Genomic DNA, 24,102 nt, shown 5'->3' on the forward strand with positions numbered 1-24,102 from the left:
ACACGCCGCCTACTGTCCCGGGTCAGAACCCACCCGCCTACTGTCCCGGGTCAGAACCCACCCGCCGTCTACTGTCCCGGGTCAGAACCGACACGCCGCCTACTGTCCCGGGTCAGAACCCACCCGCCGTCTACTGTCCCGGGTCAGAACCGACACGCCGCCTACTGTCCCGGGTCAGAACCCACCCGCCGTCTACTGTCCCGGGTCAGTACCGACCCGCCGTCTACTGTCCCGGGTCAGTACCGACCCGTCTACTGTCCCGGGTCAGAACCCACACGCTGCCTACTGTCCCGGGTCAGAACCGACCCGCCGCCTACTGTCCCGGGTCAGTACCGACCCGCCGTCTACTGTCCCGGGTCAGTACCGACCCGTCTACTGTCCCGGGTCAGTACCGACCCGTCTACTGTCCCGGGTCAGAACCGACACGCCGCCTACTGTCCCGGGTCAGAACCCACCCGCCGCCTACTGTCCCGGGTCAGAACCCACCCGCCGTCTACTGTCCCGGGTCAGAACCGACACACCGCCTACTGTCCCGGGTCAGAACCGACACACCGCCTACTGTCCCGGGTCAGAACCCACCCGCCGCCTACTGTCCCGGGTCAGAACCCACCCGCCGTCTACTGTCCCGGGTCAGAACCGACACGCCGCCTACTGTCCCGGGTCAGAACCGACACGCCGCCTACTGTCCCGGGTCAGAACCGACCCGCCGTCTACTGTCCCGGGTCAGAACCCACCCGCCGTCTACTGTCCCGGGTCAGAACCCACCCGCCGTCTACTGTCCCGGGTCAGAACCCACCCGCCGTCTACTGTCCCTGGTCAGTACCGACCCGCCTACTGTCCCGGGTGAGAACCGACACGCCGCCTACTGTCCCGGGTCAGAACCCACCCGCCGTCTACTGTCCCGGGTCAGAACCCACCCGCCGTCTACTGTCCCGGGTCAGAACCCACCCGCCGTCTACTGTCCCGGGTCAGAACCCACCCGCCGTCTACTGTCCCGGGTCAGAACCGACACACCGTCTACTGTCCCGGGTCAGTACCGACACGCCGCCTACTGTCCTGGGTCAGAACCCTCCCGCCGTCTACTGTCCCGGGTCAGAACCGACCCGCCTACTGTCCCGGGTCAGAACCGACCCGCCGTCTACTGTCCCGGATCAGAACCCACCCGCCGTCTACTGTCCCGGGTCAGAACCTACCCGCCTACTGTCCCGGGTCAGAACCGACCCGCCGTCTACTGTCCCGGGTCAGAACCGACCCGCCGCCTACTGTCCCGGGTCAGAACCGACCCGCCGCCTACTGTCCCGGGTCAGAACCGACCCGCCGCCTACTGTCCCGGGTCAGAACCGACCCGCCGTCTACTGTCCCGGGTCAAAACCCACCCGCCGTCTACTGTCCCGGGTCAGTACCGACCCGCCTACTGTCCCGGGTCAGTACCGACCCGCCGCCTACTGTCACGGGTCAGAACCGACCCGCCGCCTACTGTCCCGGGTCAGTACCGACCCGCCTACTGTCCCGGGTCAGAACCGACCCGCCGCCTACTGTCACGGGTCAGAACCGACCCGCCGCCTACTGTCCCGGGTCAGAACCGACCCGCCGCCTACTGTCCCGGGTCAGTACCGACCCGCCTACTGTCCCGGGTCAGAACCGACACGCCGCCTACTGTCCCGGGTCAGAACCGACAAGCCGTCTACTGTCCCGGGTCAGAACCGACACGCCGTCTACTGTCCCGGGTCAGAACCCACCCGCCGTCTACTGTCCCGGGTCAGTACCGACCCGCCGCCTACTGTCCCGGGTCAGTACCGACCCGCCTACTGTCCCGGGTCAGAACCGACACGCCGCCTACTGTCCCGGGTCAGTACCGACCCGCCTACTGTCCCGGGTCAGAACGGACCCGCCGCCTACTGTCCCGGGTCAGAACCGACCCGCCGCCTACTGTCCCGGGTCAGAACCGACCCGCCGCCTACTGTCCCGGGTCAGTACCGACCCGCCTACTGTCCCGGGTCAGAACCGACACGCCGCCTACTGTCCCGGGTCAGAACCGACACGCCGTCTACTGTCCCGGGTCAGAACCGACCCGCCGTCTACTGTCCCGGGTCAGAACCCACCCGCCGCCTACTGTCCCGGGTCAGTACGAACCCGCCGTCTACTGTCCCGGGTCAGAACCCACCCGCCGCCTACTGTCCCGGGTCAGTACCGACCCGCCGCCTACTGTCCCGGGTCAGAACGAACCCGCCGTCTACTGTCCTGGGTCAGAACCGACCCGCCGCCTACTGTCCCGGGTCAGTACCGACCCGCCGCCTACTGTCCCAGGTCAGTACCGACCCGCCGTTTACTGTCCCGGGTCAGAACCGACCCGCCGTCTACTGTCCCGGGTCAGAACCCACCCGCCGCCTACTGTCCCGGGTCAGTACGAACCCGCCGTCTACTGTCCCGGGTCAGAACCCACCCGCCGCCTACAGTCCCGGGTCAGTACCGACCCGCCGCCTACTGTCCCGGGTCAGAACCCACCCGCCGCCTACTGTCCCGGGTCAGTACCGACCCGCCTACTGTCCCGGGTCAGTACCGACCCGCCGTCTACTGTCCCGGGTCAGAACCCACCCGCCGTCTACTGTCCTGGGTCAGAACCGACCCGCCGCCTACTGTCCCGGGTCAGTACCGACCCGCCTACTGTCCCGGGTCAGTACCGACCCGCCGTCTACTGTCCCGGGTCAGTACCGACCCGGGGACTACTGTCCCGGGTCAGAACCCACCCGCCGTCTACTGTCCCGGGTCAGTACCGACCCGCCGCCTACTGTCCCGGGTCAGAACCCACCCGCCGTCTACTGTCCCGGGTCAGAACCGACCCGCCTACTGTCCCGGGTCAGAACCCACCCGCCGTCTACTGTCCCGGGTCAGAACCGACCTAAACTCTATGGTTCTGGTTCAGCACTAACCTGCTGTCTCTGGTTCTGGTTCAGTACTAACCTGCTGTCTCTGGTTCAGCTGTCTCTGGTTCTGGTTCAGTACTAACCTGCTGTCTCTGGTTCTGGTTCAGTACTAACCTGCTGTCTCTTGTTTCTGGTTCAGTACTAACCTGCTGTCTCTGGTTCAGTACTAACCTGCTGTCTCTGGTTCTGGTTCAGTACTAACCTGCTGTCTCTGGTTCAGTACTAACCTGCTGTCTCTGGTTCAGTACTAACCTGCTGTCTCTGGTTCAGTACTAACCTGCTGTCTCTGGTTCTGGTTCAGTACTAACCTGCTGTCTCTGGTTCAGTACTAACCTGCTGTCTCTGGTTCAGTACTAACCTGTTGTCTCTGGTTCTGGTTCAGTACTAACCTGCTGTCTCTGGTTCAGTACTAACCTGCTGTCTCTGGTTCAGTACTAACCTGCTGTCTCTGGTTCTGGTTCAGTACTAACCTGCTGTCTCTGGTTCAGTACTAACCTGCTGTCTCTGGTTCTGGTTCAGTACTAACCTGCTGTCTCTGGTTCAGTACTAACCTGCTGTCTCTGGTTCTGGTTCAGTACTAACCTGCTGTCTCTGGTTCAGTACTAACCTGTTGTCTCTGGTTCTGGTTCAGCACTAACCTGCTGTCTCTGGTTCTGGTTCAGTACTAACCTGCTGTCTCTGGTTCAGTACTAACCTGCTGTCTCTGGTTCTGGTTCAGTATTAACCTGCTGTCTCTGGTTCAGTACTAACCTGCTGTCTCTGGTTCAGTACTAACCTGCTGTCTCTGGTTCAGTACTAACCTGCTGTCTCTGGTTCTGGTTCAGTACTAACCTGCTGTCTCTGGTTCAGTACTAACCTGTTGTCTCTGGTTCTGGTTCAGTACTAACCTGCTGTCTCTGGTTCAGTACTAACCTGCTGTCTCTGGTTCTGGTTCAGTACTAACCTGCTGTCTCTGGTTCTGGTTCAGTACTAACCTGCTGTCTCTGGTTCAGTACTGACCTGCTGTCTCTGGTTCAGTACTAACCTGTTGTCTCTGGTTCAGTACTAACCTGCTGTCTCTGGTTCAGTACTAACCTGCTGTCTCTGGTTCTGGTTCAGCACTAACCTGCTGTCTCTGGTTCAGTACTAACCTGCTGTCTCTGGTTCTGGTTCAGTACTAACCTGCTGTCTCTGGTTCTAGTTCAGCACTAACCTGCTGTCTCTGGTTCAGCACTAACCTGCTGTCTCTGGTTCAGTACTAACCTGCTGTCTCTGGTTCTGGTTCAGTACTAACCTGCTGTCTCTGGTTCTAGTTCAGCACTAACCTGCTGTCTCTGGTTCAGTACTAACCTGCTGTCTCTGGTTCAGTACTAACCTGCTGTCTCTGGTTCTGGTTCAGTACTAACCTGCTGTCTCTGGTTCTGGTTCAGTACTAACCTGCTGTCTCTGGTTCAGTACTAACCTGCTGTCTCTGGTTCAGTACTAACCTGCTGTCTCTGGTTCAGTACTAACCTGCTGTCTCTGGTTCTGGTTCAGTACTAACCTGCTGTCTCTGGTTCAGTACTAACCTGTTGTCTCTGGTTCTGGTTCAGTACTAACCTGCTGTCTCTGGTTCAGGTTCAGCACTAACCTGCTGTCTCTGGTTCTGGTTCAGTACTAACCTGCTGTCTCTGGTTCAGTACTAACCTGCTGTCTCTGGTTCAGTACTAACCTGCTGTCTCTGGTTCAGTACTAACCTGCTGTCTCTGGTTCAGTACTAACCTGCTGTCTCTGGTTCAGTACTAACCTGCTGTCTCTGGTTCTGGTTCAGTACTAACCTGCTGTCTCTGGTTCAGTACTAACCTGCTGTCTCTGGTTCAGTACTAACCTGCTGTCTCTGGTTCAGTACTAACCTGCTGTCTCTGGTTCAGTACTAACCTGCTGTCTCTGGTTCTGGTTCAGCACTAACCTGCTGTCTCTGGTTCTGGTTCAGTACTAACCTGCTGTCTCTGGTTCAGTACTAACCTGCTGTCTCTGGTTCAGTACTAACCTGCTGTCTCTGGTTCAGTACTAACCTGCTGTCTCTGGTTCAGTACTAACCTGCTGTCTCTGGTTCAGTACTAACCTGCTGTCTCTGGTTCAGTACTAACCTGCTGTCTCTGGTTCAGCACTAACCTGCTGTCTCTGGTTCTGGTTCAGTACTAACCTGCTGTCTCTGGTTCAGTACTAACCTGCTGTCTCTGGTTCTGGTTCAGTACTAACCTGCTGTCTCTGGTTCAGTACTAACCTGCTGTCTCTGGTTCAGTACTAACCTGCTGTCTCTGGTTCAGTACTAACCTGCTGTCTCTGGTTCAGTACTAACCTGCTGTCTCTGGTTCTGGTTCAGTACTAACCTGCTGTCTCTGGTTCAGTACTAACCTGCTGTCTCTGGTTCAGTACTAACCTGCTGTCTCTGGTTCTAGTTCAGTACTAACCTGCTGTCTCTGGTTCAGTACTAACCTGCTGTCTCTGGTTCAGTACTAACCTGCTGTCTCTGGTTCAGTACTAACCTGCTGTCTCTGGTTCTGGTTCAGTACTAACCTGTTGTCTCTGGTTCTGGTTCAGTACTAACCTGCTGTCTCTGGTTCAGTACTAACCTGCTGTCTCTGGTTCAGTACTAACCTGATGTCTCTGGTTCTGGTTCAGTACTAACCTGCTGTCTCTGGTTCTGGTTCAGTACTAACCTGCTGTCTCTGGTTCTGGTTCAGTACTAACCTACTGTCTCTGGTTCTAGTTCAGTACTAACCTGCTGTCTCTGGTTCTGGTTCAGTACTAACCTGCTGTCTCTGGTTCTGGTTCAGTACTAACCTGCTGTCTCTGGTTCTGGTTCAGCACTAACCTGCTGTCTCTGGTTCTGGTTCAGTACTAACCTGCTGTCTCTGGTTCAGTACTAACCTGCTGTCTCTGGTTCAGTACTAACCTGCTGTCTCTGGTTCAGTACTAACCTGCTGTCTCTGGTTCTGGTTCAGTACTAACCTGCTGTCTCTGGTTCAGTACTAACCTGCTGTCTCTGGTTCTGGTTCAGCACTAACCTGCTGTCTCTGGTTCTGGTTCAGTACTAACCTGCTGTCTCTGGTTCAGTACTAACCTGCTGTCTCTGGTTCAGTACTAACCTGCTGTCTCTGGTTCTGGTTCAGCACTAACCTGCTGTCTCTGGTTCTGGTTCAGTACTAACCTGCTGTCTCTGGTTCAGCACTAACCTGTTGTCTCTGGTTCAGTACTAACCTGCTGTCTCTGGTTCAGCACTAAACTGCTGTCTCTGGTTCTGGTTCAGTACTAACCTGCTGTCTCTGGTTCAGTACTAACCTGCTGTCTCTGGTTCTGGTTCAGCACTAACCTGCTGTCTCTGGTTCAGTACTAACCTGTTGTCTCTGGTTCTGGTTCAGCACTAACCTGCTGTCTCTGGTTCTGGTTCAGTACTAACCTGCTGTCTCTGGTTCTGGTTCAGCACTAACCTGCTGTCTCTGGTTCTGGTTCAGTACTAACCTGCTGTCTCTGGTTCAGTACTAACCTGCTGTCTCTGGTTCAGTACTAACCTGCTGTCTCTGGTTCAGTACTAACCTGCTGTCTCTGGTTCTGGTTCAGTACTAACCTGCTGTCTCTGGTTCAGTACTAACCTGCTGTCTCTGGTTCAGTACTAACCTGCTGTCTCTGGTTCAGTACTAACCTGCTGTCTCTGGTTCAGCACTAACCTGCTGTCTCTGGATCTGGTTCAGTACAAACCTGTTGTCTCTGGTTCTGGTTCAGTACTAACCTGCTGTCTCTGGTTCAGTACTAACCTGCTGTCTCTGGTTCTGGTTCAGCACTAACCTGCTGTCTCTGGTTCTGGTTCAGTACTAACCTGCTGTCTCTGGTTCTGGTTCAGTACTAACCTGCTGTCTCTGGTTCTGGTTCAGTACTAACCTGCTGTCTCTGGTTCAGTACTAACCTGCTGTCTCTGGTTCAGTACTAACCTGCTGTCTCTGGTTCTGGTTCAGTACTAACCTGCTGTCTCTGGTTCAGCACTAACCTGCTGTCTCTGGATCTGGTTCAGTACAAACCTGTTGTCTCTGGTTCTGGTTCAGTACTAACCTGCTGTCTCTGGTTCTGGTTCAGCACTAACCTGCTGTCTCTGGTTCAGCACTAACCTGCTGTCTCTGGTTCAGTACTAACCTGCTGTCTCTGGTTCAGTACTAACCTGCTGTCTCTGGTTCAGCACTAACCTGCTGTCTCTGGTTCAGGTTCAGTACTAACCTGCTGTCTCTGGTTCTGGTTCAGCACTAACCTGCTGTCTCTGGTTCTGGTTCAGTACTAACCTGTTGTCTCTGGTTCTGGTTCAGTACTAACCTGCTGTCTCTGGTTCAGTACTAACCTGCTGTCTCTGGTTCAGCACTAACCTGTTGTCTCTGGTTCTGGTTCAGTACTAACCTGCTGTCTCTGGTTCAGTACTAACCTGTTGTCTCTGGTTCTGGTTCAGTACTAACCTGCTGTCTCTGGTTCAGCACTAACCTGCTGTCTCTTGTTTCTGGTTCAGTACTAACCTGTTGTCTCTGGTTCTGGTTCAGTACTAACCTGCTGTCTCTGGTTCAGTACTAACCTGCTGTCTCTTGTTTCTGGTTCAGTACTAACCTGCTGTCTCTGGTTCTGGTTCAGTACTAACCTGCTGTCTCTGGTTCAGTACTAACCTGCTGTCTCTGGTTCTGGTTCAGTACTAACCTGCTGTCTCTGGTTCTGGTTCAGTACTAACCTGTTGTCTCTGGTTCTGGTTCAGTACTAACCTGCTGTCTCTGGTTCTGGTTCAGTACTAACCTGCTGTCTCTGGTTCTGGTTCAGTACTAACCTGCTGTCTCTGGTTCTGGTTCAGTACTAACCTGCTGTCTCTGGTTCTGGTTCAGTACTAACCTGCTGTCTCTGGTTCAGCACTAACCTGTTGTCTCTTGTTTCTGGTTCAGTACTAACCTGCTGTCTCTGGTTCAGTACTAACCTGCTGTCTCTGGTTCTGGTTCAGTACTAACCTGCTGTCTCTGGTTCAGTACTAACCTGTTGTCTCTGGTTCTGGTTCAGTACTAACCTGCTGTCTCTGGTTCAGTACTAACCTGCTGTCTCTGGTTCTGGTTCAGTACTAACCTGCTGTCTCTGGTTCTGGTTCAGTACTAACCTGCTGTCTCTTGTTCAGTACTAACCTGCTGTCTCTGGTTCAGTACTAACCTGCTGTCTCTGGTTCTGGTTCAGTACTAACCTGCTGTCTCTGGTTCAGTACTAACCTGCTGTTTCTGGTTCAGTACTAACCTGCTGTCTCTGGTTCAGCACTAACCTGCTGTCTCTGGTTCTGGTTCAGTACTAACCTGTTGTCTCTGGTTCTGGTTCAGCACTAACCTGCTGTCTCTTGGTTCTGGTTCAGTACTAACCTGCTGTCTCTGGTTCAGTACTAACCTGCTGTCTCTGGTTCTGGTTCAGTACTAACCTGCTGTCTCTGGTTCTGGTTCAGCACTAAACTGCTGTCTCTGGTTCTGGTTCAGTACTAACCTGCTGTCTCTGGTTCTGGTTCAGTACTAACCTGCTGTCTCTGGTTCAGTACTAACCTGCTGTCTCTGGTTCTGGTTCAGTACTAACCTGCTGTCTCTGGTTCTGGTTCAGTACTAACCTGCTGTCTCTGGTTCTGGTTCAGTACTAACCTGCTGTCTCTGGTTCAGTACTAACCTGCTGTCTCTGGTTCAGTACTAACCTGCTGTCTCTGGTTCAGTACTAACCTGCTGTCTCTGGTTCAGTACTAACCTGCTGTCTCTGGTTCAGTACTAACCTGCTGTCTCTGGTTCAGTACTAACCTGCTGTCTCTGGTTCTGGTTCAGCACTAACCTGCTGTCTCTGGTTCTGGTTCAGTACTAACCTGTTGTCTCTGGTTCTGGTTCAGTACTAACCTGCTGTCTCTGGTTCAGTACTAACCTGCTGTCTCTGGTTCAGCACTAACCTGTTGTCTCTGGTTCTGGTTCAGTACTAACCTGCTGTCTCTGGTTCAGTACTAACCTGTTGTCTCTGGTTCTGGTTCAGTACTAACCTGCTGTCTCTGGTTCAGCACTAACCTGCTGTCTCTTGTTTCTGGTTCAGTACTAACCTGCTGTCTCTGGTTCTGGTTCAGTACTAACCTGCTGTCTCTGGTTCAGTACTAACCTGCTGTCTCTGGTTCTGGTTCAGTACTAACCTGCTGTCTCTGGTTCAGTACTAACCTGCTGTCTCTGGTTCTGGTTCAGTACTAACCTGCTGTCTCTGGTTCTGGTTCAGTACTAACCTGTTGTCTCTGGTTCTGGTTCAGTACTAACCTGCTGTCTCTGGTTCTGGTTCAGTACTAACCTGCTGTCTCTGGTTCTGGTTCAGTACTAACCTGCTGTCTCTGGTTCTGGTTCAGTACTAACCTGCTGTCTCTGGTTCTGGTTCAGTACTAACCTGCTGTCTCTGGTTCAGCACTAACCTGTTGTCTCTTGTTTCTGGTTCAGTACTAACCTGCTGTCTCTGGTTCTGGTTCAGTACTAACCTGCTGTCTCTGGTTCAGTACTAACCTGCTGTCTCTGGTTCTGGTTCAGTACTAACCTGCTGTCTCTGGTTCAGTACTAACCTGTTGTCTCTGGTTCTGGTTCAGTACTAACCTGCTGTCTCTGGTTCAGTACTAACCTGCTGTCTCTGGTTCTGGTTCAGTACTAACCTGCTGTCTCTGGTTCTGGTTCAGTACTAACCTGCTGTCTCTTGTTCAGTACTAACCTGCTGTCTCTGGTTCAGTACTAACCTGCTGTCTCTGGTTCTGGTTCAGTACTAACCTGCTGTCTCTGGTTCAGTACTAACCTGCTGTTTCTGGTTCAGTACTAACCTGCTGTCTCTGGTTCAGCACTAACCTGCTGTCTCTGGTTCTGGTTCAGTACTAACCTGTTGTCTCTGGTTCTGGTTCAGCACTAACCTGCTGTCTCTTGGTTCTGGTTCAGTACTAACCTGCTGTCTCTGGTTCAGTACTAACCTGCTGTCTCTGGTTCTGGTTCAGTACTAACCTGCTGTCTCTGGTTCTGGTTCAGCACTAACCTGCTGTCTCTGGTTCTGGTTCAGTACTAACCTGCTGTCTCTGGTTCTGGTTCAGTACTAACCTGCTGTCTCTGGTTCAGTACTAACCTGCTGTCTCTGGTTCTGGTTCAGTACTAACCTGCTGTCTCTGGTTCTGGTTCAGTACTAACCTGCTGTCTCTGGTTCAGTACTAACCTGCTGTCTCTGGTTCAGTACTAACCTGCTGTCTCTGGTTCAGTACTAACCTGCTGTCTCTGGTTCAGTACTAACCTGCTGTCTCTGGTTCAGTACTAACCTGCTGTCTCTGGTTCAGCACTAACCTGCTGTCTCTGGTTCAGTACTAACCTGCTGTCTCTGGTTCTGGTTCAGTACTAATCTGCTGTCTCTGGTTCAGTACTAACCTGCTGTCTCTGGTTCTGGTTCAGTACTAACCTGCTGTCTCTGGTTCTGGTTCAGTACTAACCTGCTGTCTCTGGTTCTGGTTCAGTACTAACCTGCTGTCTCTGGTTCAGTACTAACCTGCTGTCTCTGGTTCAGTACTAACCTGCTGTCTCTGGTTCAGTACTAACCTGCTGTCTCTGGTTCAGTACTAACCTGCTGTCTCTGGTTCAGTACTAACCTGCTGTCTCTGGTTCAGTACTAACCTGTTGTCTCTGGTTCTGGTTCATTACTAACCTGCTGTCTCTGGTTCTGGTTCAGTACTAACCTGCTGTCTCTGGTTCAGTACTGACCTGCTGTCTCTGGTTCAGTACTAACCTGTTGTCTCTGGTTCAGTACTAACCTGCTGTCTCTGGTTCAGTACTAACCTGCTGTCTCTGGTTCAGTACTAACCTGCTGTCTCTGGTTCAGTACTAACCTGCTGTCTCTGGTTCAGTACTAACCTGCTGTCTCTGGTTCAGTACTAACCTGTTGTCTCTGGTTCTGGTTCATTACTAACCTGCTGTCTCTGGTTCTGGTTCAGTACTAACCTGCTGTCTCTGGTTCAGTACTAACCTGCTGTCTCTGGTTCTGGTTCAGTACTAACCTGCTGTCTCTGGTTCAGTACTAACCTGCTGTCTCTGGTTCAGTACTAACCTGCTGTCTCTGGTTCAGTACTAACCTGCTGTCTCTGGTTCTGGTTCAGTACTAACCTGCTGTCTCTGGTTCAGTACTAACCTGCTGTCTCTGGTTCAGCACTAACCTGCTGTCTCTGGTTCAGGTTCAGTACTAACCTGCTGTCTCTGGTTCTGGTTCAGTACTAACCTGCTGTCTCTGGTTCTGGTTCAGTACTAACCTGCTGTCTCTGGTTCAGGTTCAGTACTAACCTGCTGTCTCTGGTTCAGTACTAACCTGCTGTCTCTGGTTCAGTACTAACCTGCTGTCTCTGGTTCAGTACTAACCTGCTGTCTCTGGTTCAGTACTAACCTGCTGTCTCTGGTTCTGGTTCAGTACTAACCTGTTGTCTCTGGTTCTGGTTCAGTACTAACCTGCTGTCTCTGGTTCAGTACTAACCTGCTGTCTCTGGTTCTGGTTCAGTACTAACCTGTTGTCTCTGGTTCTGGTTCAGTACTGACCTGTTGTCTCTGGTTCAGTACTAACCTGCTGTCTCTGGTTCAGTACTAACCTGCTGTCTCTGGTTCAGCACTAACCTGCTGTCTCTGGTTCAGTACTAACCTGCTGTCTCTGGTTCAGTACTAACCTGCTGTCTCTGGTTCAGTACTAACCTGCTGTCTCTGGTTCAGTACTAACCTGCTGTCTCTGGTTCTGGTTCAGTACTAACCTGCTGTCTCTGGTTCAGTACTAACCTGCTGTCTCTGGTTCTGGTTCAGTACTAACCTGTTGTCTCTGGTTCTGGTTCAGCACTAACCTGTTGTCTCTTGTTTCTGGTTCAGTACTAACCTGCTGTCTCTGGTTCAGTACTAACCTGCTGTCTCTGGTTCAGTACTAATCTGCTGTCTCTGGTTCAGTACTAACCTGCTGTCTCTGGTTCTGGTTCAGTACTAACCTGTTGTCTCTGGTTCTGGTTCAGTACTAACCTGTTGTCTCTGGTTCAGGTTCAGTACTAACCTGCTGTCTCTGGTTCTGGTTCAGTACTAACCTGCTGTCTCTGGTTCAGGTTCAGTACTAACCTGCTGTCTCTGGTTCAGTACTAACCTGCTGTCTCTGGTTCTGGTTCAGTACTAACCTGCTGTCTCTGGTTCAGTACTAACCTGCTGTCTCTGGTTCAGTACTAACCTGCTGTCTCTGGTTCTGGTTCAGTACTAACCTGCTGTCTCTGGTTCAGTACTAACCTGCTGTCTCTTGTTTCTGGTTCAGTACTAACCTGCTGTCTCTGGTTCAGTACTAACCTGCTGTCTCTGGTTCTGGTTCAGTACTAACCTGCTGTCTCTGGTTCTGGTTCAGCACTAACCTGCTGTCTCTGGTTCTGGTTCAGTACTAACCTGCTGTCTCTGGTTCTGGTTCAGCACTAACCTGCTGTCTCTGGTTCAGTACTAACCTGCTGTCTCTGGTTCAGTACTAACCTGCTGTCTCTGGTTCAGTACTAACCTGCTGTCTCTGGTTCAGTACTAACCTGCTGTCTCTGGTTCTGGTTCAGTACAAACCTGTTGTCTCTGGTTCTGGTTCAGTACTAACCTGCTGTCTCTGGTTCTGGTTCAGTACAAACCTGTTGTCTCTGGTTCTGGTTCAGCACTAACCTGCTGTCTCTGGTTCTGGTTCAGTACTAACCTGCTGTCTCTGGTTCTGGTTCAGCACTAACCTGCTGTCTCTGGTTCAGTACTAACCTGCTGTCTCTGGTTCTGGTTCAGTACTAACCTGCTGTCTCTGGTTCAGTACTAACCTGCTGTCTCTGGTTCTGGTTCAGTACTAACCTGCTGTCTCTGGTTCTGGTTCAGCACTAACCTGCTGTCTCTGGTTCTGGTTCAGTACTAACCTGTTGTCTCTGGTTCAGTACTAACCTGTTGTCTCTGGTTCAGTACTAACCAGCTGTCTCTGGTTCTGGTTCAGTACTAACCTGCTGTCTCTGGTTCTGGTTCAGTACTAACCTGCTGTCTCTGGTTCTGGTTCAGTACTAACCTGCTGTCTCTGGTTCAGTACTAACCTGTTGTCTCTGGTTCTGGTTCAGTACTAACCTGCTGTCTCTGGTTCTGGTTCAGTACTAACCTGCTGTCTCTGGTTCTGGTTCAGTACTAACCTGCTGTCTCTGGTTCTGGTTCAGTACTAACCTGCTGTCTCTGGTTCTGGTTCAGTACTAACCTGCTGTCTCTGGTTCAGTACTAACCTGCTGTCTCTGGTTCAGTACTAACCTGCTGTCTCTGGTTCAGTACTAACCTGCTGTCTCTGGTTCAGTACTAACCTGCTGTCTCTGGTTCAGTACTAACCTGCTGTCTCTGGTTCTGGTTCAGCACTAACCTGCTGTCTCTGGTTCAGTACTAACCTGCTGTCTCTGGTTCAGTACTAACCTGCTGTCTCTGGTTCTGGTTCAGTACTAACCTGCTGTCTCTGGTTCTGGTTCAGTACTAACCTGCTGTCTCTGGTTCAGTACTAACCTGCTGTCTCTGGTTCAGCACTAACCTGCTGTCTCTGGTTCAGTACTAACCTGCTGTCTCTGGTTCAGTACTAACCTGCTGTCTCTGGTTCTGGTTCAGTACTAACCTGCTGTCTCTGGTTCAGTACTAACCTGCTGTCTCTGGTTCAGTACTAACCTGTTGTCTCTGGTTCTGGTTCAGTACTAACCTGCTGTCTCTGGTTCAGTACTAACCTGCTGTCTCTGGTTCTGGTTCAGTACTAACCTGCTGTCTCTGGTTCTGGTTCAGTACTAACCTGTTGTCTCTGGTTCTGGTTCAGTACTAACCTGCTGTCTCTGGTTCAGTACTAACCTGCTGTCTCTGGTTCTGGTTCAGTACTAACCTGCTGTCTCTGGTTCTGGTTCAGTACTAACCTGCTGTCTCTGGTTCTGGTTCAGTACTAACCTGTTGTCTCTGGTTCTGGTTCAGTACTAACCTGCTGTCTCTGGTTCAGTACTAACCTGCTGTCTCTGGTTCTGGTTCAGTACTAACCTGCTGTCTCTGGTTCAGTACTAACCTGCTGTCTCTGTTTCTGGTTCAGTACTAACCTGCTGTCTCTGGTTCAGTACTAACCTGCTGTCTCTGGTTCAGTACTAACCTGCTGTCTCTGGTTCAGTACTAACCTGCTGTCTCTGGTTCAGTACTAACCTGCTGTCTCTGGTTCAGTACTAACCTGTTGTCTCTGGTTCTGGTTCAGTACTAACCTGCTGTCTCTGGTTCTGGTTCAGTACTAACCTGCTGTCTCTGGTTCTGGTTCAGTACTAACCTGCTGTCTCTGGTTCAGGTTCAGTACTAACCTGCTGTCTCTGGTTCAGTACTAACCTGTTGTCTCTGGTTCAGTACTAACCTGCTGTCTCTGGTTCTGGTTCAGTACTAACCTGCTGTCTCTGGTTCTGGTTCAGTACTAACCTGCTGTCTCTGTCTCTGGTTCAGTACTAACCTGCTGTCTCTGGTTCAGTACTAACCTGCTGTCTCTGGTTCAGTACTAACCTGCTGTCTCTGTCTCTGGTTCAGTACTAACCTGCTGTCTCTGGTTCAGTACTAACCTGCTGTCTCTGGTTCAGTACTAACCTGCTGTCTCTGGTTCAGTACTAACCTGTTGTCTCTGGTTCTGGTTCAGTACTAACCTGCTGTCTCTGGTTCTGGTTCAGTACTAACCTGCTGTCTCTGGTTCTGGTTCAGTACTAACCTGCTGTCTCTGGTTCAGGTTCAGTACTAACCTGCTGTCTCTGGTTCAGTACTAACCTGTTGTCTCTGGTTCAGTACTAACCTGCTGTCTCTGGTTCTGGTTCAGTACTAACCTGCTGTCTCTGGTTCTGGTTCAGTACTAACCTGCTGTCTCTGGTTCAGCACTAACCTGCTGTCTCTGGTTCTGGTTCAGTACTAACCTGTTGTCTCTGGTTCAGGTTCAGTACTAACCTGCTGTCTCTGGTTCAGTACTAACCTGCTGTCTCTGGTTCTGGTTCAGTACTAACCTGCTGTCTCTGGTTCAGTACTAACCTGTTGTCTCTGGTTCTGGTTCAGTACTAACCTGCTGTCTCTGGTTCAGTACTAACCTGCTGTCTCTGGTTCAGTACTAACCTGCTGTCTCTGGTTCAGTACTAACCTGCTGTCTCTGGTTCAGTACTAACCTGTTGTCTCTGGTTCAGTACTAACCTGCTGTCTCTGGTTCAGTACTAACCTGTTGTCTCTGGTTCAGTACTAACCTGCTGTCTCTGGTTCAGTACTAACCTGTTGTCTCTGGTTCTGGTTCAGTACTAACCTGCTGTCTCTGGTTCAGTACTAACCTGCTGTCTCTGGTTCAGTACTAACCTGCTGTCTCTGGTTCAGTACTAACCTGCTGTCTCTGGTTCAGTACTAACCTGTTGTCTCTGGTTCAGTACTAACCTGCTGTCTCTGGTTCAGTACTAACCTGTTGTCTCTGGTTCTGGTTCAGTACTAACCTGCTGTCTCTGGTTCAGTACTAACCTGCTGTCTCTGGTTCAGTACTAACCTGCTGTCTCTGGTTCAGTACTAACCTGCTGTCTCTGGTTCTGGTTCAGTACTAACCTGCTGTCTCTGGTTCTGGTTCAGTACTAACCTGCTGTCTCTGGTTCAGTACTAACCTGCTGTCTCTGGTTCAGTACTAACCTGTTGTCTCTGGTTCTGGTTCAGTACTAACCTGCTGTCTCTGGTTCTGGTTCAGTACTAACCTGCTGTCTCTGGTTCAGTACTAACCTGCTGTCTCTGGTTCAGTACTAACCTGCTGTCTCTGGTTCAGTACTAACCTGTTGTCTCTGGTTCTGGTTCAGTACTAACCTGTTGTCTCTGGTTCTGGTTCAGTACTAACCTGCTGTCTCTGGTTCAGTACTAACCTGCTGTCTCTGGTTCAGTACTAACCTGCTGTCTCTGGTTCTGGTTCAGTACTAACCTGCTGTCTCTGGTTCAGTACTAACCTGCTGTCTCTGGTTCTGGTTCAGTACTAACCTGCTGTCTCTGGTTCTGGTTCAGTACTAACCTGTTGTCTCTGGTTCTGGTTCAGTACTAACCTGTTGTCTCTGGTTCTGGTTCAGTACTAACCTGCTGTCTCTGGTTCTGGTTCAGGAGTGTCTCCAGCTGATCCAGAATGTCCTGAACCACTTGCTGGTAAACGAGATTAAGCTGCAGACAGGAGTCCACAGACGGAGACAGACCGAGGTCGCTCTGCACAAAGAAGAACAACCAGTGAGACAAAGACAGGAGACAGATAGGGACAGGAGACAGGTAGGGACAGGAAACAGGTAGGGACAGGAAACAGATAGGGACAGGAGACAGGTAGGGACAGGAAACAGGTAGCGACAGGAGACAGGTAGGGACAGGAGACAGGTAGCGACAGGAGACAGGTAGGGACAGGAGACAGATAGGGACAGGAGACAGATAGGGACAGGAGACAGGTAAGGAAAGGGGACAGGTAAGGACAGGTAGCGACAGGAGACAGGTAAGGACAGGAGACAGGTAAGGAAAGGGGACAGGTAAGGACAGGTAGCGACAGGAGACAGGTAAGGACAGGAGACAGGTAAGGAAAGGAGACAGGTAGCGACAGGAGACAGGTAAGGACAGGAGACAGTAAGGGACAGGAGACAGGTAGGGACAGGAGACAGGTATTGACAGGTAGGGACAGGACACAGGAGACAAGTACTGAGAGGTAGGGACATGAGACAGGAGACAGGTACTGACAGGAGACAGGTAGGGACAGGAGAGAGGTACTGACAGGAGACAGGTAGGGACAGGAGACAGGTAGGGACAGGAGACAGGAACTGACCTCATCACTGGAGCTGCTCGTATCACCATCTGAAACAGATGAATCAGCTGTTAACAAAATGTCTTCAGCTCTGAGAATCAGACATTTTTCAGAGAGATACCTGAAATAACGATGGGACTGTGGCGTCCCAGCATGTCCTCCAGGTCCTGGATCTCTTCCTGGATCTTCTGCCGCTGAACCAGCAGACCCAGACCAGCAGTTTCCACTTCCTCCTCCACATCCTCCCCGTCTGAGCTGTCATCTGATCAGAGAGACAAGAGGACAGGTAATCAGGAGGACAGGGTATCAGGAGGACAGGGTATCAGGGGGACAGGTAATCAGGGGGACAGGTAATCAGGGGGACAGGTAATCAGGAGGACAGGTAATCAGGGGGACAGGTAATCAGGAGGACAGGTAATCAGGGGGACAGGTTATCAGGGGGACAAGTAATCAGGGGGACAGGTTATCAGGGGGACAGGTAATCAGGAGGACAGGTAATCAGGGGGACAGGTTATCAGGGGGACAGGTTATCAGGGGGACAGGTTATCAGGGGGACAGGTAATCAGGAGGACAGGTAATCAGGAGGACAGGTAATCAGGGGGACAGGTTATCAGGGGGACAAGTAATCAGGGGGACAGGTAATCAGGGGGACAGGTTATAAGGAGGACAGGTTATCAGGGGGACAGGTTATCAGGGGGACAAGTAATCAGGGGGACAGGTTATCAGGGGGACAGGTAATCAGGGGGACAGGTTATAAGGAGGACAGGTTATCAGGGGGACAGGTTATCAGGGGGACAGGTTATCAGGGGGACAGGTTATCAGGGGGACAAGTAATCAGGGGGACAGGTTATAAGGAGGACAGGTTATCAGGGGGACAGGTTATCAGGGGGACAGGTTATCAGGGGGACAGGTTATCAGGGGGACAAGTAATCAGGGGGACAGGTTATCAGGGGGACAGGTAATCAGGGGGACAGGTTATAAGGAGGACAGGTTATAAGGAGGACAGGTTATCAGGGGGACAGGTTATCAGGGGGACAGGTTATCAGGGGGACAAGTAATCAGGGGGACAGGTTATCAGGGGGACAGGTAATCAGGGGGACAGGTTATAAGGAGGACAGGTTATAAGGAGGACAGGTTATCAGGGGGACAGGTTATCAGGGGGACAGGTAATCAGGAGGACAGGTAATCAGGGGGACAGGTTATCAGGGGGACAGGTAATCAGGGGGACAGGTTATCAGGGGGACAGGTAATCAGGGGGACAGGTTATAAGGAGGACAGGTCATCAGGGGGACAGGTAATCAGGGGGACAGGTTATCAGGAGGACAGGTAATCAGGGGGACAGGTTATAAGGAGGACAGGTTATAAGGAGGACAGGTCATCAGGGGGACAGGTAATCAGGGGGACAGGTTATCAGGAGGACAGGTTATCAGGGGGACAGGTTATCAGGGGGACAGGTAATCAGGAGGACAGGTAATCAGGGGGACAGGTTATCAGGGGGACAAGTAATCAGGGGGACAGGTTATCAGGGGGACAGGTAATCAGGGGGACAGGTAATCAGGGGGACAGGTTATCAGGAGGACAGGTAATCAGGGGGACAGGTTATAAGGAGGACAGGTTATCAGGGGGACAGGTTATCAGGGGGACAGGTAATCAGGGGGACAGGTTATCAGGAGGACAGGTTATCAGGAGGACAGGTTATCAGGGGGACAGGTAATCAGGGGGACAGGTTATCAGGAGGACAGGTTATCAGGGGGACAGGTAATCAGGGGGACAGGTTATCAGGGGGACAGGTAATCAGGGGGACAGGTTATCAGGGGGACAGGTAATCAGGAGGACAGGTAATCAGGGGGACAGGTACCTGTCTCACTGCTCAGCAGGTCCAGTTCATTCTGAGTGACGGACAGGTTCTGCTCCAGCTCCTCTACTTGTCTCCGGATCCTGTCTCTCTCTTCTGAGAGGGACGCAGACATGTCTGTGGGCGGAGCAAAGAAACACCACCTGTTACACCACCTGTTACACCACCTGTTACACCACCTATCCACAAAGAAGCACAACCTGTTACACCACCTGTCCACAAAGAAACACCACCTGTTACACCACCTGTCCACAAAGAAACACCACCTGTTACACCACCCGTCCACAAAGAAACACCACCTGTTACACCACCTGTCCACAAAGAAACACCACCTGTTACACCACCCGTCCACAAAGAAACACCACCTGTTACACCACCTGTCCACAAAGAAACACCACCTGTTACACCATCTGTCCACAAAGAAACACCACCTGTTACACCACCTGTCCACAAAGAAACACCACCTGTTACACCATCTGTCCACAAAGAAACACCACCTGTTACACCACCTGTCCACAAAGAAACACCACCTGTTACACCATCTGTCCACAAAGAAACACCACCTGTTACACCACCTGTCCACAAAGAAACACCACCTGTTACACCACCTGTCCACAAAGAAACACCACCTGTTACACCACCTGTCCACAAAGAAACACCACCTGTTACACCATCTGTCCACAAAGAAACACCACCTGTTACACCACCTGTACACAAAGAAACACCACCTGTTACACCACCTGTCCACAAAGAAACACCACCTGTTACACCACCCGTCCACAAAGAAACACCACCGGTTACACCACCCGTCCACAAAGAAACACCACCTGTTACACCACCCGTCCACAAAGAAACACCACCTGTTACACCACCTGTCCACAAAGAAACACCACCTGTTACACCACCTGTCCACAAAGAAACACCACCTGTTACACCACCTGTCCACAAAGAAACACCACCTGTTACACCATCTGTCCACAAAGAAACACCACCTGTTACACCACCTGTCCACAAAGAAACACCACCTGTTACACCATCTGTCCACAAAGAAACACCACCTGTTACACCACCTGTCCACAAAGAAACACCACCTGTTACACCATCTGTCCACAAAGAAACACCACCTGTTACACCACCTGTACACAAAGAAACACCACCTGTTACACCACCTGTCCACAAAGAAACACCACCTGTTACACCACCCGTCCACAAAGAAACACCACCGGTTACACCACCCGTCCACAAAGAAACACCACCTGTTACACCACCTGTCCACAAAGAAACACCACCTGTTACACCACCTGTCCACAAAGAAACACCACCTGTTACTCCACCTGTCCACAAAGAAACACCACCTGTTACAACACCTATCCACAAAGAAACACCACCTGTTACACCACCTGTCCACAAAGAAACACCACCTGTTACACCACCTGTTACACCACCTATCCACAAAGAAACACCACCTGTTACACCACCTGTCCACAAAGAAACACCACCTGTTACACCACCTATCCACAAAGAAACACCACCTGTTACCCCACCTGTCCACAAAGAAACACCACCTGTTACTCCACCTGTTACACCACCTATCCACAAAGAAACACCACCTGTCCACAAAGAAACACCACCTGTTACACCATCTGTCCACAAAGAAACACCATCTGTTACACCACCTGTCCACAAAGAAACACCACCTGTTACACCACCTGTCCACAAAGAAACACCACCTGTTACACCACCTGTTACACCACCTATCCACAAAGAAACACCACCTGTTACTCCACCTGTCCACAAAGAAACACCACCTGTTACTCCACCTATCCACAAAGAAACACCACCTGTTACTCCACCTGTCCACAAAGAAACACCACCTGTTACTCCACCTATCCACAAAGAAACACCATCTGTTACACCACCTGTCCACAAAGAAACACCACCTGTTACACCACCTGTTACACCACCTATCCACAAAGAAACACCACCTGTTACTCCACCTGTCCACAAAGAAACACCACCTGTTACTCCACCTATCCACAAAGAAACACCACCTGTTACTCCACCTGTCCACAAAGAAACACCACCTGTTACACCACCTATCCACAAAGAAACACCACCTGTTACACCACCTGTTACACCACCTATCCACAAAGAAACACCACCTGTTACACCACCTATCCACAAAGAAACACCACCTGTTACACCACCTGTCCACAAAGAAACACCACCTGTTACTCCACCTATCCACAAAGAAACACCACCTGTTACTCCACCTGTCCACAAAGAAACACCACCTGTTACCCCACCTGTCCACAAAGAAACACCACCTGTTACACCACCTGTCCACAAAGAAACACCACCTGTTACACCACCTGTCCACAAAGAAACACCACCTGTTACTCCACCTGTCCACAAAGAAACACCACCTGTTACTCCACCTATCCACAAAGAAACACCACCTGTTACTCCACCTGTCCACAAAGAAACACCACCTGTTACTCCACCTGTCCACAAAGAAACACCATCTGTTACACCACCTGTCCACAAAGAAACACCACCTGTTACACCACCTGTCCACAAAGAAACACCACCTGTTACACCACCTGTTACACCACCTATCCACAAAGAAACACCACCTGTTACTCCACCTATCCACAAAGAAACACCACCTGTTACTCCACCTGTCCACAAAGAAACACCACCTGTTACTCCACCTATCCACAAAGAAACACCATCTGTTACACCACCTGTCCACAAAGAAACACCACCTGTTACACCACCTGTCCACAAAGAAACACCACCTGTTACTCCACCTATCCACAAAGAAACACCATCTGTTACACCACCTGTCCACAAAGAAACACCACCTGTTACTCCACCTATCCACAAAGAAACACCACCTGTTACTCCACCTGTCCACAAAGAAACACCACCTGTTACTCCACCTGTCCACAAAGAAACACCACCTGTTACACCACCTATCCACAAAGAAACACCACCTGTTACTCCACCTGTCCACAAAGAAACACCACCTGTTACACCACCTATCCACAAAGAAACACCACCTGTTACTCCACCTGTCCACAAAGAAACACCACCTGTTACTCCACCTGTCCACAAAGAAACACCACCTGTTACACCACCTGTCCACAAAGAAACACCACCTGTTACACCACCTGTCCACAAAGAAACACCACCTGTTACTCCACCTATCCACAAAGAAACACCACCTGTTACTCCACCTGTCCACAAAGAAACACCACCTGTTACTCCACCTGTCCACAAAGAAATGATGCTGCTGATATGGGATGTCACACAGCAGCATGTGAGAAGAGGCGAACTGTCCCTTTAATGACTAACCGTAAAAAAGGAGATTTGTGCTGAATTACATTTCTAATGTGATTTAGTGCCAGAGCCAGCAGCATCACCACTTTCTGCCCAAACCACAGCAGTGACCCGTTATATTTTCATCATTAAAAGTAAGATAGTAAATATTATATCATTATATAATATCACATTATATCAAAATAATCTCATTAAAACTAAGATAGTAAATATTATATCATTATATAATATCACATTATATCAAAATAATCTCATTAAAAGTAAGATAGTAAATATTATATCATTATATAATATCACATTATATCAAAATAATCTCATTAAAAGTAAGATAGTAAATACACAAAGCCCCAATGGGATAAAAGTAATATGATATACTTGAATCTACTAAAACCTTATTTATCTATTACCACTAACACCATATTTTATTTATTGTATTACCGTAACAAACAAAAAAACTGTGCATCTTACACCCTTCCCTTTTTTACATTACTTATATTCGCACTCTTTGCACTGTTTTTGGTGGCTTTAAATGTATAATGACAATAAATCTGATTCTGATCTGAAACCTGCATATTTTCTGCCATTGAAAATATCTTAATTGGTTAAGTCAAAATGTGTGTTTTCCATATCAAATGTAAGGTTATAATAAAAAAATAAAAACTCTTCATACTGTAGATTAGTATATGGCGAATGTTTATTCACTATTTTTATTTTATTCTATTTGCTTGTTTTTACTTTGTTTTCATATATTTTACTGTATGCTGCTGCAACAAAACAATTTCCCAAATTGGGATGAATTAAGTATTTATCTATCTATCTAATGATTTTAATAATATTTTTTTAAACACATTTAATTAATATTTTAAAACACATTTTAATAACAGGTCCTGATCTAAAGGCATGACCCCCCAGGGCTGAAGGAGTCCCACTCCGGTCCTGTTTAAAGCCACACTTCATTTCATCTTTCACACAGCAACTTATCCGCACCTGAGACATTATAAAAAGGAGTTTTATATGAGTTTTATAGACTTCAAAGAACTGCGTAGTAACCATGACAACAACATCCCCTTCTCATTGGTGCATCCTATAACCGCTGCCCGGCTCCGGGGCGCTGACACCGGCCGACACGGTGCTCCCAGAGCGGCCCGGAGTCCCCCCCCCCTCAGCCCGGCCCGCTCACCTGTGCTCGGGTCCATTCGGTCCGCGGCTCCGGTCCCACCTGCGGCGGCTCGCGCCTCTTCTTTCACCGGTTTTCTCACGCGCCGCGGAGCTCCAATCAACGCAGCACCAACGTTAGCATATTACCCGGCAGGCTGTGCGGCAAGAGAAACGTTCCCGCGACGTTCCCCCGTTTGCGCTCAATTCCGCTCTCAAAGTTCCAGAACCAGCAGAACCGGGTTCCACTTCTCCTCCCGGGAGCTGGAAGCTTCACGAGGTAAAAACACACAAAAACAAACCTGGAACCGGCCGCTGCACGCACAGACACGGCTACAGCCTGTCATCTGTTCACACTTCCGGTAGCACTTCCGGGTACAGACTATTTTTTTCCGAAACTTTATTAGATCCACAGTAATGTGACAAAACTGACTGATGCGCCAGACAGTCAAACGTTTTTTTAAATACTTAATATATATATATATATATATATAGAAACACAGACAAAACAATGACGTACTCAAAAGTAAACAGTTTGTTTTTTTAACTTTACATATTCACACCTCCACATATAGAAAAAAAATTGAAGGATCTTAAATGCACAAGATAAAAAAAGGGGATAATAAATAATAATAATAATAATAATAATAATTAAATAAGAAAACATTTTAAAAAAGGAGAAAATAAAAGGTAAATCCATTCTAAACAGTTACAGGGGCTTAGGACAGGTTAAGATTAGCTCTGAGTATAATTTATCTGCATGATTATTTATATGTTTCAGACATTTTTGTAATGAGGATATATTATTTTTTAATGCACGCCATGAAGGTGGGATTTGGCATATCGACACATGTGAATATAAAATTTAGTGATGATGATGAGGTTATTTATCAAGAACTCTGTTTTCTTTTATCTTTGAGAATTACGCCGACTTGGATGTTTTGAAAAGACCAGAAATCCGTGTTTATGGAACTGGACGATAATAAGTCACGTCATAAG

At 49.8% G+C, this 24,102-nt stretch overlaps 1 protein-coding gene across 2 annotated transcripts in view; it reads right to left on the minus strand.

Moving 5' to 3' along the window:
- The window catches only part of snapc4 (small nuclear RNA activating complex, polypeptide 4), a 54,538-nt gene extending 31,076 nt beyond the window's left edge, over positions 1 to 23,462 (minus strand). For both annotated transcript variants that reach the window (XM_075466978.1, XM_075466977.1), the window contains exons 1-5: positions 23,129 to 23,462; positions 18,607 to 18,720; positions 16,870 to 17,010; positions 16,770 to 16,798; positions 16,049 to 16,171 (exon numbers count right to left, since the gene is read on the minus strand). In XM_075466978.1, coding sequence (XP_075323093.1) covers positions 16,049 to 16,171; positions 16,770 to 16,798; positions 16,870 to 17,010; positions 18,607 to 18,720; positions 23,129 to 23,144 — 423 coding nt within the window. In that variant the 5' untranslated portion in view covers positions 23,145 to 23,462. The remainder of the gene's footprint in view (positions 1 to 16,048; positions 16,172 to 16,769; positions 16,799 to 16,869; positions 17,011 to 18,606; positions 18,721 to 23,128) is intronic.
- Positions 23,463 to 24,102: the final 640 nt, after the last annotated feature.

Source organism: Odontesthes bonariensis, chromosome 6, assembly GCF_027942865.1.
Source record: "Odontesthes bonariensis isolate fOdoBon6 chromosome 6, fOdoBon6.hap1, whole genome shotgun sequence".
In the NCBI taxonomy this organism is placed as follows: domain Eukaryota; kingdom Metazoa; phylum Chordata; class Actinopteri; order Atheriniformes; family Atherinopsidae; genus Odontesthes; species Odontesthes bonariensis.